The sequence below is a fragment of the Kryptolebias marmoratus genome, linkage group LG14 (assembly GCF_001649575.2).
Source record: "Kryptolebias marmoratus isolate JLee-2015 linkage group LG14, ASM164957v2, whole genome shotgun sequence".
NCBI lineage: Eukaryota > Metazoa > Chordata > Actinopteri > Cyprinodontiformes > Rivulidae > Kryptolebias > Kryptolebias marmoratus.
The window spans coordinates 9,466,594-9,482,114 of NC_051443.1; the positions used below are offsets into that span (position 1 = coordinate 9,466,594).

Genomic DNA, 15,521 nt, shown 5'->3' on the forward strand with positions numbered 1-15,521 from the left:
ATAAAGATGTTGCTCCAGTCTGTTGTGATAAAGAAAGACCTGAGCTGAGAAGCAAAGCTGTTGACTTATTGGTCCAAATATGTTTCAACCCTCACCTATGGTCATGAAATGTGGATCATGGCCAAAAGAAAAAGATCTTAAATACAAAGAGCTGAAATTAGCTTCCTCCGTAGGGCTGCCAGACTCAGCCTTAGAAACAGGGTGAGGAGACTGGAGGTAGGTGGTGGTGGTGTGTGTGTGTGTGTCTGTGTGTGATGAAGGCTTTCACTGCATCCAAATAAGTCACTTAAGGTGGTTTGGGAATCAAATAAGGATACTTCCTGGGTGCCTCTCTCTGGAGGTTTTTCAGGGATGTCCTACTGGGAGGACACCTCAGGGCAAACCCAGAACTTCCTGGAGGGATTATGTATCCTCTCTGGCCTGGGAACACATTGGGATCCCCCAGGAGGAGCTGGAGAGTGTTGCTGGGAAGAAGGAGGTCTTGGGTTTCCCTCCTGAACCTGTTGCCTTTGCAACCCAACCGTAGACAAGTGAATAAAAATGGATGGATATCTACCTCAACTGACTTTATTTCAGCCATATCATTAACCTAAATTGACTTCCAATATTACAGCAGTAAGCATATTGAGTGTTTGTTGCTGTTAATCCGTCTTCACAGTATCTTTTCTTACTGTTTGGATTTTGGTTTGAGAAATGTGTTTGTGTGTGTTGTAGACCTGACATTTTAAAGACTTAATGTCCTTTTTTTCAGAAGCTGAGGAGTTGTATCAAAAACGTATTTTAACAATATCAGGAATCTGCATAGCACTCCTAGTCGTTGGGATCATGTGCGTGGTTGCCTACTGCAAAACAAAGTAAATAATCTCAAAATTTATGTTTGTTTTTTCTTTCTTAAAGATGCCAAATACTGCACCCAAATCCCCACATCTCTGCAGTCAGCACATTCTCACTTTAACCCTGTTTAGACTGAATCCCCTGGGATTTTATTCAAAATCAGTTTTCAAAGCATCACATATTTTCACAGTGCTATCTAAAGCACAGAAACAGTGCTAGAAAACACATTACGCTCTTTTCTTAATCCAAACTAGTTGTGATGCCTGAGGAAACAGTGAGTGAAAGGAAACAAGGATTCAATAAAACAAAGAAGTTGAAAAACAGCTACTGCAACAATTTTTTAAAATTCAAGTGTGACCATTTGTGTATTTGAGCTTCCAACATTTCAAATGTTTGTACAAAAGCAAAACAATGACTTTTGGTTGTGTTATATAATCAATGGACAACAAGCCATTCAAACACTCACTGCCTTTGCAGAGAAACAGGACTAAAGTCTTTCCAGGGTTTTTACAATAGTTTAGGTTTTGTTGGTAGCTCAAAATGAGATTTTGTTTCTAAATAAAATGAGCTGAGTGAGGTTTGGGGATTTTGAGCAGCTAATGGGAATCTATATTGTTTTAATTTGGTCCTAATGTAAAAGGAATTACTAACGCCACAATAAAACCATATTAACATTGCATGAATCTAAAGATGTATATGTTCCCATCTGAAGTACCAGTCAAAAGTTTAGGAACACCTACTCATATGGAGTTTTCTTTTTGATAATCAATACATCTAAAAATATATGGGAAACAAAAAAAGGATTAAGAATAAAAAAGAAAAAAAATTGGTTTCATGAAGTTCAAACTACATACTTTTTAAGATACATTTTTTTTTATTTATGATGATTTTTAATAATAAATTATGCTTTAAATCAATTATTTTACCATTGAAGTTATAACATTATCAGTGACTGGTTTCACATGTATTAGATTCACGTGTATTATTTTTTTCATACAAATTATCTAATGCTGAAGAGCAAACATATGATTCTATCAGCTCGCTCTCATCTCTGGAGACTTCAACTAAGTCTCTCTCTGTTGCATGTTTTACTTTAAAACAGATCATCAGCTGTTCGATCAGATAAAATAAACCATTAGAATCAGAATTTACACAAATGTCAGACATCCATACAGCTGCTCTGCATAACCTTTATTGAGAAAAGCATGAAGGAATGATCGCAAGAAGTGAAATAAAATTACTGGGCTATTTGGAAGCCAAAGGCTGGGGCACACTCATCATAGAGATGACACCAATGCCATGACTGATTTTGTGACAGACTACATTTGTCTCTGAGTGGAGAACCCCATTCCTACCAGAAAAGAGAGGTGCTTTGTCAATAATAAGACCCAAATGATCAGTGACCTGAAAGATAAACTGGCAATGGGAGTGTAGAAAATAGTGTTCAAGTGGGAAACAAAGATGTATTGTGCAGTGAGAGATAAAAATAAGAGGCTGACGGAGTAGACCAACATGCAGGTTGTGTGTTAGTGATTGTAAACTTTGAGGTTACGAAAGATCAGACTGGAGACCTGGACAGAGCCAATGAGCTAAATGTTTCCCAAAGCTACAGCTAAAGAGAACATAATTTTCCTCCAATGGCCCCATCCACACAAAACATCCCCAAACTCTCAGCATCCCATCATATTTCCTCTGATTCACCTTGTAACAGTTGTATTTGTGAACACTTTATGATGCTGACCTTCATTTCTGAGCTCTGACTGGTACTCTTAAATACCAGTCAGAGGTATGAAGGCAATTATGACGCTGCAATGGTGTTTGTACTCACCAGATAGAAGAGGAGAAGAAACAAATAAAAGAGCAGAGCTTTTGACTCACTCAAAGCTTTTTTCTGCATCCCTGTGATGGTCTCCTGTGCCTTTACTATGGTCTGTGCACCCACCCTGGCACAACTCCTCACTAGCATAACGCTACAGCCACGACTATCACATCTGTGTCAAATTGTTTCCATGACTTTGTAACAATCACAATAATAGCCTAGCCATGAGACCAGCATGGCCAGTCCTGCTTCAAAGTCTTGGCAACCAAACCAGGCAGATGTGCATGGGCCTCACATCTTTCACTTGAGGCCCCACCACAATGATAAACCACCACAACCTCGCTACAGAAGTCACCTGCAGACCTGGCGAAGAACCTACAAAGGCCATCCACATTCTGGCTGATAATTTACGAGTGTAGCGGGGGTCACCATTCATTGTAAAGCAGGCCTTAAAGAAACCAAACAAACTGATGAAGAGGCTGGCTCTGTGTGAGGGATTACTTTGAAGACCGTAGAGTTGATTGTCCAAAGAAGAATGTTGCACCAGTCGTTAAAACTAACAAATAAAACAGCGAATTCTCAACAAACCAGTAATCACAATCAGTGAAAGAGGAGGAAATCTTGAGTCAGAACATTTCTCAGTTCCACTGCAACAAGGACATACATTTAGACGTCAATTTCAACCACAGCAATAAGTTATATACAGTAAAGTCTTAATAATGACTTTTTATTTGTTTCTTTCTATTCTTTTGTTATTTTTGTTAAATCTATTAGTTTTTCCAATTTTTTTAAATTTCCTTTTTTTGTTATTTCACATTAGTTCGCAATAACAAATTTATTTGGGGAATTCAGTAAATATGACTTAATTCACCTAAATCAAGGCAGTTTTACAGTGTAGACGATAGTAGGCTATACAATATTTAATTTTTTCACCAAGATTGAATATATTAACAAAACATCTATAATAAAATAAATAAATTTAACAAAACAAAAGCCAATAGGCAAAGTCACGGAAAACCTTATGACTAGGTTTAACTTTTGACTGGTTCTGATTTTATTTTTTAAAATTAGTTTGAAGATGTTGCAGTGATCTTGGCTGTTTCACAATTTTTTTTTTGTTTCTTTATAAACAGAAAGCAGAGGAAGAAACTTCGTGACCGCCTGAGGCAGAGCAAGAAGAATAAGAGAAAGAACAATACCAGTTCTGGTTCTGGTTCTGGCTCCAATCTGGAAAGTTCTGCTGCAGGACAACAGAATTCTAATGTGCCTCTTCAAGATTTAAAGTTTGTCAATGTAAGCTGTTGGTATCAAATGAAAACAATCAAAACTTGAATCTGTAGAGTCATGACCGTTCTTTTTTTTATTACTTATTTTTCTAGCCATGTAATGGGTCAACAGTGCAGCAGGCAACTGAGGAGACAGAAACAACCTTCCCCACCAGTAAATATGTCTCTGCAAATCAGCCTACCACACTCACCAACATCTCCAGCCAAAGGTAGGAACAAACATGTCAAGCTACGATTACCTTTAGCAACTTATGTCCAGCTTTAATTTCTTTATGTGAATTTATTATTAATGGCAAGTTTGTTGGAAGTAGACTTAAAAACGTTGACTTTGTTGATAAGAATCACCAACACATGTACATACCGTATAAGAAAACATCTGCAGCACCATAACTTTGAGTTGTGATAAAAAAATTTAAATGTTGTTGCTGGAATTTGTTTATCTAATTGCTATAGATTTTGCTGCACACCAAGAAGGGCATCTGATGGCCTTTTGCATTTATATTGCTGTCATTTCTTTCGGAATGTATTCATAAGATCAATATGTTAAAGTGAAAATCTAAAATCTGGTGTGCTCATTGCGAAATTTTTTCGTTAATGAATAATATTAAAGCTGCAGGAGGACCCAAATGCAGGACACATAAAGTAGATGCAGAAAATTAAAAACTTGATTAAAAAACTTCACAGATAGAACTGAAGGTACTACAGAGGCAGAAAAACTAAAAGTCCCATACACAGAACATATAACAAGGATGCAACAAAATAATAAAAAGAGATTAACCCAGAACCATAACAAGCAATTGATCAGATGTTCTGACAAAGGCAGAAGGAAAAACAGAACTAAATGTATAAGTTCGGAGACATACAATACAGACAACCATGTACACATACACCCACCCACCCTCACACACACACTAAAATCAGTTTCAAAACACCATTGAACCAAAAATGCATGAATTTTAGCTTTGAGAGTCAACCGGAGTACCCGGAAAAAATCCCACATGCATGGGGAGAACATGTAAACCCAGCTGAGATTCATATCTGTGACCTGCTAGCTCTAAGGTGACAGCATTAACTAGCAATTCCTTTTCTTAAGGTAATGTTTTTTTCTTCTTCTGGCCACTCTTTCATCAAGTCCAGCTCTATGCAGTGTGGAGCTTGTAGTGGTGCTATAGGTAGATACTTTTATCTCTTTCAGCTTCATCTGGGTTATTTTTGCTTCTATGATTAATGGCCTTCTTGCTTGGTCTGGAATTTTGGTGGACGACCCTCCCTTGGCAGGTTTCCTGTGGTGGGGATAATTGTGCTCTGTGGGATGTGCAGAGTTTGATATATATATATATATATATATATATATATATATATATATATATATAAACCAACCCTGATCTTTTCTTCTCCACAATTTTGCCCCTGATCTGTTTAAAGAGTCTCTTGGTCTTCATGCTGTCTGTTTCTTGGTGGTGGCCCTCACTTTTTAGAGGTATTAATTCTGGGAGGATGACTGTGGATGGTGGAGGGATGAATACTTTTGCAACCCATCAGCTTTCAGTACAAATACTAAGATGTTTTTCTCTGACTCTATGACAAGGTCAAAGATGCCTGTTTGAATAGATCACCTTCTGTGTAGACATCTCTCCTTTAATATGCTTTGTGCAGCAGCAAAAACAGGGGGAACAAAAGAAAAAATATCTAATTTGAAACATTTGTGTCATGGTACAGAGGCTTGTATCAAGTAAATACCACCTTCCCTGTCTCTACAGCTGGAGTGAGGACTGGAGCAACAGTCTTCTGTCTGATACTGAGTCTTTCTCAGTGAAATCATTGGCGGAGAATAGCCAACGTGCTACACAGGGCGTCCGGGGTCGTCTGAATGCCACAGGTGGCGCCAGTGACTTAGGTGCTTATACAGGGAGGTGCCAAGACACACCAAACTCCAACAAGAGTTGCCTTAAAGGTCAAGGTAATTGAAAAGTTAATTTAAAATGTGTGTAATAAAGAGACAGCCACAAAGAACAAGAAGCTACCAAGACTTTTCATTCTTACATGGAGCCAGAAACAAGCGCATCAATGTGCATTTTTGTGCTTTTAGCTGTTTACCAAAAGATATCCAAGTTTCATTTGTGTGATTGTGTGTGTTTAAAGGAGAGAGTTTTTACAGTCAGACTGGAAGAAGGGTTTAAAAATTGCACTTCTTTATTTAGTTCTTATTGACTTGGGATTGTGAGGTAATTGTTGTTGATGGTTGTTTCAAGGACATTTCTGCAATATTCCTACGTTAATCCTTCATAATGTAAGAAGTCTGAGTTGATCTCAGTTGAGACATTTATCTTTGAAAGTTATTGCTGTAAACATAAATGTAAAAGGTCAGAGCAATCCAAAGTGATTCATACAAAAGAATGAAGCCCCTGACGTACAAAATGCAAAAACATATTTATAAAATGAGCTTCATTTTTATGGAAAAGAGAAGAACTACAGATCTTGTTTGTAATCTGACATAACTAGAGTTGTTCTGTTGGGTTGTTGTCATTTCTTGTTTCTAGTGGTCAGGATTCTCCTTAGTTGTCCTAAATAAAGTATTTATTTCACATAAATTTCTGACTTAACTTTAGGGCTCTTAACCATACAGAGAAGTAAAGTGTTCCAAACATACTTTTTTGCATAATTTAAGACTAAAACACTCATACTTCTCTATGCAATTTGTTATCTCAGGTCTTGATTCACTAAGAATTGCGCAAATGGAAGCAAAATAATGATTTCATATTTGTCAAATTCACAAAGTCTTTGCAAAAGCTGATGTGCACCTCACACTGCATTGGCTGGAACAGTTTGCCTACATTTTATGTAAGTTACTGCCAGAGAAAAAAACATTTATATATTTTATTCTCAAAGACCACCCTTACTTGCAGCTTCCAGTCAATTAATTAATGTCTCTTGAGAGTTGTTGCATTTGCAACAAAGAAGAAAAAAACTGAAGAAAAGAAGCAACCTGCTGCTCTGTTGCCTTCACAGGAAAAGAGTGGGTATGTCACAGATGGTATTGTTGCAAAAAATTTCTGTAATCTACAAATAAATTGTCAAAATTGTGTGTAAAATCCAGTTGTTCTCGCTGTTTGACAGTCAGAATACAAAACCTTATGGTGTTTAATCATAAAGCGTCACAACAGACACTGTCACACATTTGCTCTGAAAGCAAGGGGTCATTGTACAAAAGATGAGGCAAGGTAAATGTGTTTGTACAGCATATTTTGTACACAAAGCAATTCAAAATAGTTACAGAGAACACTTACATTTATATATATAAACTTTGCTTGATACCAAATTTGGCACCTTACTGAAGCCAAATATGTTGGCCAAAAAACAGAATTCTGGTAAAAAAAAACCTCAAGTTATGTTTGTCCTTTACAAATCTGCCTTCTACCTGTGAAACCTGCTTTTGTGTCCTTCTTGAGCAACAAACTGTAACAGGAGTGTTTTTAGCTATTGACGTCCCAATGATTTGTGGGTAATTTTTTTTCTTACCTAATATATTTTGAAAACGTGAGTTTTATGGGCAGGAATTCATTAACGCCAAAGTTTTTTTGGAGCTAGCATCTTTAGTAAAATTGAACTTTAAGGCATTTCTGCATTGGTGAAAACTGTGGTTCTCAAAGAGGAAACTCAGAATTTCCTCAAATATTCTAATATTTATCAGATAAGTTTATTAAAGCCCCTTTGTCATTTTTCCTTCTGCAGTGAGAATTCTACTTCTTAATTACTGAACAAAAAGAATAATTAAAAGTTTTCAGTTTTTAGGCACCTAAATGTACAACCTTCTGCAATCCTACCAGGTGATAAAGGGTGCTATCAAATTCACAGTTCTTATAACCATTTGAAGTAGTTTGTCTTTTTTATTATTGTTTTTTGTATTGTGGCTGTTTATAGAGATTATAAATGTGTTTTGGGGTCTTTTTAAACTCCTGCTTCAGAGTAGGTGTTTTCCTTTTTAAAGCTCAATGGGTACTTTCGAGTAAAGTGAGGTGCTGTGATCGACCCATACATACTCTAAACGTATGTATGTACTGTGACTGACTGGTGTTGTGAAGGCAAAGACGTCGGTCTTTATAAATGCTGCATAGAGGAATATAGGGCTCATCTACATGACAGTGGTGTTTTGTGAATACACAAAACTTTTTATTCTTTCAGCCTTGCGTCCACATGGAAATGGAATTTTAGAAGTCCCAAACTGGTATTCTTTGAAAACAAGTTTCAGAGTGGAAGAAATCTTGAAAGAAGACTCATAAAATGCAACCTTTTGAAAGGATAATGTCTTAGCCCTCATCTACAACCCAAAATGCATCCTCTTCTTCTTCTAGTTTACAATCCGTCCATAGCATGCAAGCTTTTTGCCCATGCTCCACTCCTTGTTGTCTCTTTGGGTGTGTTTCCTTTGCAGCATTACAACACATCATACAGGCCTGGCATAATTACTACAGCATTTTGTGTGGATGAAGACATTCCTACAATCATATTCTTGTGAACATGTCATGTTTAGAAAGATATTTTAAAAACTACAAATAAAAAGATTGTTTTGGAAAACCTATGTTTCTGTATGGACATGGTCAACAGTCCTTAAAATCCTCAGGGAGTCCTTATAACTGTTTGGTCCAAAAACACCTAAAGTGATCTTTAGCTGTATAACAGCTGTATTCACATTTTTAGTACTGCAGTCAATGTGTTTCTGTTTTCATTGTGTTTCTGTAGATTTGCATCTGCCATGACTCAGCTGTCACCAGAGTCAAAGACTGCTCTCACGACTCCAGGCTCTCCTCCGTCAGAGATGTCAGCCCCCATGTCTAGCCTGGCCATCTCTGTCCCCTCGGTGGCTTTAAGCCCCTCTGTTGAGGAGGAGCGCCCCTTGCTGCTGTCAAAAAAGAGCCAGCCACACATGTCCTCAAGACTAGATGAACAGAAACGGAGCTCTTCCCACTACAACCACGGCCACATGGCTCACAGCTTACCGCCTAGCCCAGCGCTTTTTGCAAAGAATGTTAACTATGGAGTCACAGATGACCATGACGCCACAGCTGCCAGCCATAGCTTCTCAGACTTAACTGAGAAACTAACCAATCAAACCAACAATACCAGTAACTGCATCACCAAAAGAGCTGCATGCCATGTGCAGCATTACATGGAGTCCAGTTGTGACAGCATGATGTTTAGTGAAACAGAGGACCCTCGGGGAGGAGACACGGCCTTCCTTAACGCAGACAGTACTACAGCCCTTTGGATTATGGAGAGCAGCAGGACTAATCCAGCATCACCAAATGATGACTTGCAAGTAAAATGCCACAATCTAGTTGCTGTGTAGAGTCTAAAAATTCACATAGGATATTTTACGTTTAGGGAACTGTAAAGAAATAAGCACTATTAAAATGTTCTTTTTGGCAAATTAGTTGCTCTGTAAAGGCGCTAAAAGAAAAAGTAAAAATGAAACTTATTTTAGTGATGTAGTGAATCAAGAGTTTTATAAAGAAAAGAAATGTACAAATGTGTTTATGTGTTGCAGGTAAAGTGCCATACACTAGCAAAGGTTCCCAGAATATTTCAGAAAAGAAAAATATCAGTGGTGCCTTTTCTTTTTTGTATGCTTCAGAAGGGGAAAAAAACATTGCATACTGGGCTATCACTGTCCTAATTTTTTATAGTTTGAAGACGCATGCTGTCCTTACATGTTTGATAGAATAATTAGAATGTTATGGTTTCATTTTCAGCCATTTTCTTTGAAAAGTTTTTTTTTCTCCCACTGATCTGTCTGTTTATGTGCTGTCTCACTGAAACGGTTTTAAAAAGTTGCATCATGAAACTTCAACGCCTGGACTGTTATCACTGATACATTAAAAACATGGCTCATTACCTGCATTTAATTAGAGGTAGGGAAGATATAAGAGATCATTTCATTTTTATTGGTTGCTGTACTGCACTATAGCTGAACTGTTTGTCCAAGTATTCTGTCACTCAATAAATATCATAACTGTGAGATAAATAAGCAATCACTAAAATCTGCTTCTTAACTGTTAACTAATGCTGTTACCTGTATACTTAATATGAACATGTTGTTTTCTTTTTAGCTCTATATTGGGTTATAACGTCCATGTTGATAAGTACAGCACTGCTGTACTCCTGCACTTCTCGAAACCGGTGCCACATGTGTGCTGCAAGCCCAAATTTGACCAGAGATGCTCCAAAAGAGCTGGATACGAGACTGCAAAATGTCTGCAACTTGTGCTCTTGACTTTCTGTGATGCGTGCTTGACCAGCTGTGTCGTGAGACGATCCGAGAAACGGCGAGTGTGCCAACCGTCATGAATACATCAGCAAAAACTGAACACTGGTGCCGAGCGAGTATATCTGCTGATATGAGTTGCTTCTTCTTCGTTTATTTGCTGACCTGAATGTTGCCCAGAAAGAAAAAAAAATCTCTGGTTTTCATGTTTGAAAACCTTTTAAAGAATGCTAAAAAAAAACAAGAAACAAAAGAGGCTAAATGCTACCTTCACACTGTTGCGTATTTTGCCAAGTTCTCTCTCCGTGGATCAAAAAGTAAAAGAAATGAAGCATGTGTTGTAAAAACGTCAAGTCTTGTAACATGGCTGATGTGCGTGATGACTTACTTACATGATGCCTTCTCATTACGAACATTGCACATGTACTTTGTTGGAGTTTGGGAAACTGGCAGCGTACCACAGCCCAAGCATGAGGTATGCTGTTTTCCACCTTGCAACCACGTTGTTTTTGTTGCTGTGGCATTTTGTTCCGACATGTGACGTTTCAGCAGCATATCTGTGGCGTTCACCAGCATCTTCTTGACACAGTTCTTCCATGATCCCGTAGTAACGTTCAAATTGCTCATCTTCAACTAAGCCCAAACCAGACACACAACAGCAGCTTGTACACCAGTTTCTTCGAGGCCCATTCATGTGGAATGAATGAGAATATAGAAAATGCTGGTCTGATTGAGGTGCACATCACGGGACCAAACTACAACCAAAAACAACAAAAACGCTGTGTAAACGTTGTTGGTACTGTTGTAATGCCACACAGACTTCAACAACACAATATATACAAGCAACAACCACATTTGCCAGGTGTATATATGACAAGAAAATAAAAACATACACCACTGAGACACAGATCTAATGAGTGGCAAGAAAAACAAGCAGAGGCAACAAGTATTGCACAAGTATCTCATAACACCATGGCGGCAAGCAAAGTGTTAGCATAGTGTAGCATAAGATTAGGTAAGGTTATTTTAAGGTCACTGCTGCGCAGCTTTTGTTATTATGGATTATATGAGTTCTGTGTGACATTTCAGAGCAGCTACATCTGCGCTACAGAATTTTTCGACATCTCCAATAAATCTGTGGCAACTTGACGCTGTTAGAGATCGCGCTGCATATGCTACAGGATCAGTTACATCAAGAGGCGATGTTGTGGCGTTATCTTCTTATATATTACATTTTCTTAGATCTCAATACGTCACTGAAGCGCAAGGCAAATACGCAAAAGTGTGAGAGGAGTATATTATTCTGACTTCATGTTCGTAGCATGGATCAGGCTTGATGCTGGGTACTAAAATAGTTTTGTAAGTTTTGCTACTTTTTAATTTGAGAGTTATTCATATTTTACAAACTGTACAAATTAACTCAACTACACTGGTGCCTCTACTGAAATAATTACTAATGTGAAGACTAGCATATGTAAAATACTGAATATATGGCCCCATTATGCCTTTAATGAAGACATCCTTACTGTACAAACATGCGTTCTGTAGTCTACAGATGTCAGCAAAAATAATACACATCCTGATTAACTGCTTTGAGTAATTAAACTTAGACTTTTACAATTTCAGTGTCTCACAAATCCCCAGGACTGCTTGCACCGGTTTTCAGATGTTCTAGTTTGTGTTCATATGTGCAGTGTCATTGTATGTGTGATTTAAAAGAATAGAATAAAAACAATCTTAAAACAGAACATTTGCCTTCTAATATAAGATTAGTTCATGAACGTGTCAAAGCCTCACATGTTGTCACAATGAGAAAAAAATACAAAAAAAAAAGATTTTGCAAAAATGAGACCCACCAAAGAGTTCCTGGATTCTGTAATCAGTTTTTTTTTTTTTTTTACAGTAAAGTATTTATCATGCCATCCTAAGTTATGATAACCTAACCCTAACATTTAAAGTTTAATTGGTGTCTTTACTCCCATGTTCAACATTTACAATTTACAATAAGATGTTTTTTTGCCTATGCTATACATTTATACCTAAAAAGATTATTTAAAAATATGTAATGTTGTCCTTTATCCATATCTTTTTGTTTATTTTAAGCCTCTGAAAGACTTTGTTTCTTACTGAATACTAAACAATTTGTGCAGAGAAGTTTACGACCACTCATCATGAATGTTGTACTGATTATGTGCTTTAAATAATTTATTTAGAAATTTTCTTTCTGGATAACAACATACATTTTCAACAATTTTTAAAAACAAGATATAGGTGGGCAAATTTGAAATATTTATGGATTTTTCTAACCTACAAAGGGTCTAAATGCATTCACCTTAATCTAAAAAAAAATGTGGTGCAGAATGTTCTGGACTATATTTTAACTTGACAAAGCTGAGACATACCAACTTGTCTCTTGTGATTATGATTGACTGTAGCTGGCAGTTTCATTTTGCCTGGATGCGAAAGGATTTGTTTGATCCCACCTAATGGATTGACTCATACTCATCTATCACCTTCAGAAATTAGGATGTTCAGGAGCAACCCAGAAACCACCATGGCTCAATCTGTCATGAACTGGAAACTGCTGGAACACCAGAGTCATCGTCTTCAGTGAATCGAGTTTTACATCCCCACAAACTGAGAGGGTGCTGACCAAGAAAGAAGCCTCTGCTCCAAAGGTGACACCTTCTAGCTCCATCAATAGTTTCATGGTCAGACAAAAATCGAGGTATTTAGATACAGTGACAAAAAGTGAGTTTTTGAGGAGTCATGGTGAGACTTTCAAACATAAAAAATATTGTGCCAACTGTCAAGCATGGTGGTGGTAGCATCATGCTGTGGTGCAGTTTGAGCTGCCAGTGGTACTAATGCATTGCACAAAGTGGATGGAATATGGAAAAAAAAAGACTAAATATTTCAACTAAAATCAACAGCTAAATGGTTGAAACTTAGACTTGAGTGTTCCAACAAGACAAGGACCACAAAGACACATAAAAACTGGTTTCTGCATTGGCCTTCCCAAAGCCCCAACATTAACCCAATTAAATATTTGTTAACTATGTTCATGAGTTTGCACCAGGAAACCAACGGATCAAAACTTTAAAACAATTCTGCCAAGAAGAAGTCTAATATTCAGCTTGAATTATGTCAAAAGTTTACTGATGGTTACAAAAACATGTGGTTGAGGTGGAACTTGTTAAGACGTTCAACCAAATGTTAGTGTGGGTGTATGTCTGTATTTGAGACTGTAGGAATACTTCTGACTCTGTGTGGGGTTGACAAAATCTACATTAAATGTAATTTGTGCTCCAAATTCTTTTTCCTAAAAATCATTGCATAACCATTCCACCCTGGATGAATAACAGCTCAAATAAATAATTCAAAACTCTACATTTTAATGGCATTCATGCCCATGATGAGTGTACAAGAACTTCTCATGGCTCTGTGTGGCCCAGGGTGTACCCCACCTGTCACACACTGACTGCTGGAGATAGGCACCCACCACCGTCACATCTTAAACAAGAATTAAGGGGTACAAAAATGAGTGAGTGAGTCACTGAGTGAATGAGTGAGTGAATTAACAACCAAACAAGGTCAACTGTTAATTCATCAAAAAACATTTGTATAAGCATTTCAGTTTCGGAGGAATGACATTTTCAAATGTTTCTTTTAACAAAACCAAAGTCTTCAATGATAAGTTTGAAACCCAGATATGGGAACCTTGTTTATTTTTTCAGGCTTTTTAAAAAATGTTTCTTCTTGATTGGGTGTAGGTAATAACACTATTTGATTAGTGCTAAAATACATTTCTCTTTACAACGCATTTGTTGCCTGCCCTGAAGACAAGACAATACAATAAAACAACTTTGTCGGTTTAATGTAATTTATTTTAGTTCTAATCAGAGCAATTTAGTTCAGTTTACTTATAAAGCAAGAATTCTGAGCTAAAGTTATATCAAAAAATGTAAAAAGGTTTAAAATTTGTTTTTTTTCTAATCAGTTTAGTAAAGAGATACTCAGTTATGAATAGTCCATCCAGAGAGAAGAGGTATTCTACCTGCAACCCTTCCAAACAAACACACCATTACTTCTTCAATCCCTTCTTTAACTGTGTGTCATAAACTTTAATGTTTAACATGCTGAGGCTGGCAGAGTTTAGGATGGTATTGTAAGTTTTTTTTAATTTATTTAAGGTTATGTGAGCACTGTGAATTTGCTAGGATATTCGCTCCTTGGAAGATTGGTAGCTGTCTGAAGTGTTTTTCATTTGTGAATAATCCTCATGTAGAATGATGAATTTCAAGCTGTTCTATAATAGCCTTGTAAACCTCCTCATATTGATGAAAAGCAACAGTTGCTTGTCTGGGGTCATTCCTGGTGTCTTTTCATCATGATACTGTGTTAACTCGAACACAAAGCAGAAGAATTACAAAGGTTTAGCTGTTACAAAAGTGTTCACATTTGGTGATAATCAACAAATTATTGCTTTTAATTAGCAATAATTATTTACTTGATATGGAAGCTGTAAGTGTGTATTCCTTTTAAGCATAATACATATTTTGTCTCAGCTTGGTTTAATGATTTTAACATGTGATGGTAGTGTAATATGCCACATAGATTATGGTTGCCTAATTTTAAGACCTAAAGAACATTTATTTTAATGTTCTGATAAATAAAATCTTATTATTAAAAGAGGATAACTTTGTGTCCTGATATTTAAAAGCTTAGAATTGGAAAAAGTCCACAGGCTACTATTTTCTCTTTTCACTTTTCTACATGCTGTTTAATTTACTTCCTTATCGTGTCCACCAGATGGCGCCAGAGTGTCTCCCAAGCTTTGTTTTCATCTGCGAGACAAACAAACAAACAAATAAGCTTCTTGCAAATGTTATGTAGAAAACGATTATGTAAACCTTAGTAAAATGTAATGATTTCACATAAATACAAAATAGGTAATACAATAAAGAATTGTCGTTATTGTCAAAAAACCATAAACTTATTATAAACTATAACGTATTATTTTGGATGAACTTGAAACAAAATGCGTGTCATTTTTACCCAGCTGTTTCCAGCTTTTTCCTAATGCAACACCAGGAGTCTAACCTTGTTTTCTTGTTACCTTTAATTATTTTTTAGCTGTTTCTTTATCCTGTAGGACCCTGGTATTTGCTCGGTTAACAATAATCATATTACTTTTCAGAGACAGGCCTAATGTTTGGATGATCCTACTTATATCTAAACTTCAAGCTTCTTTGCTGATATGCGGCAGGTTTAACCCAGAGATGATAATTCCTGTCCCTCCACCTCCTCCTCCTCCTCT

General features: G+C 36.9%; 1 protein-coding gene across 8 annotated transcripts in view; it reads left to right on the top strand.

Moving 5' to 3' along the window:
* nrg1 (neuregulin 1) overlaps positions 1-11,944 on the top strand; it is a 30,221-nt gene extending 18,277 nt beyond the window's left edge. For 4 of the 8 annotated variants that reach the window (XM_017427484.3, XM_017427482.3, XM_017427486.3 and 1 more), the window contains 4 exons: positions 752-854; positions 3,787-3,946; positions 4,033-4,148; positions 8,680-11,944. In XM_017427484.3, coding sequence (XP_017282973.1) covers positions 752-854; positions 3,787-3,946; positions 4,033-4,148; positions 8,680-9,286 — 986 coding nt within the window. In that variant the 3' untranslated portion in view covers positions 9,287-11,944. Of the gene's footprint in view, positions 1-751; positions 855-3,786; positions 3,947-4,032; positions 4,149-5,699; positions 5,900-8,679 lie in introns of all 8 variants that reach the window. The other 4 variants (XM_037979469.1, XM_025008396.2, XM_017427487.3 and 1 more) reach the window with 3 other exon arrangements.
* The last annotated feature ends 3,577 nt before the right edge of the window (positions 11,945-15,521 follow it).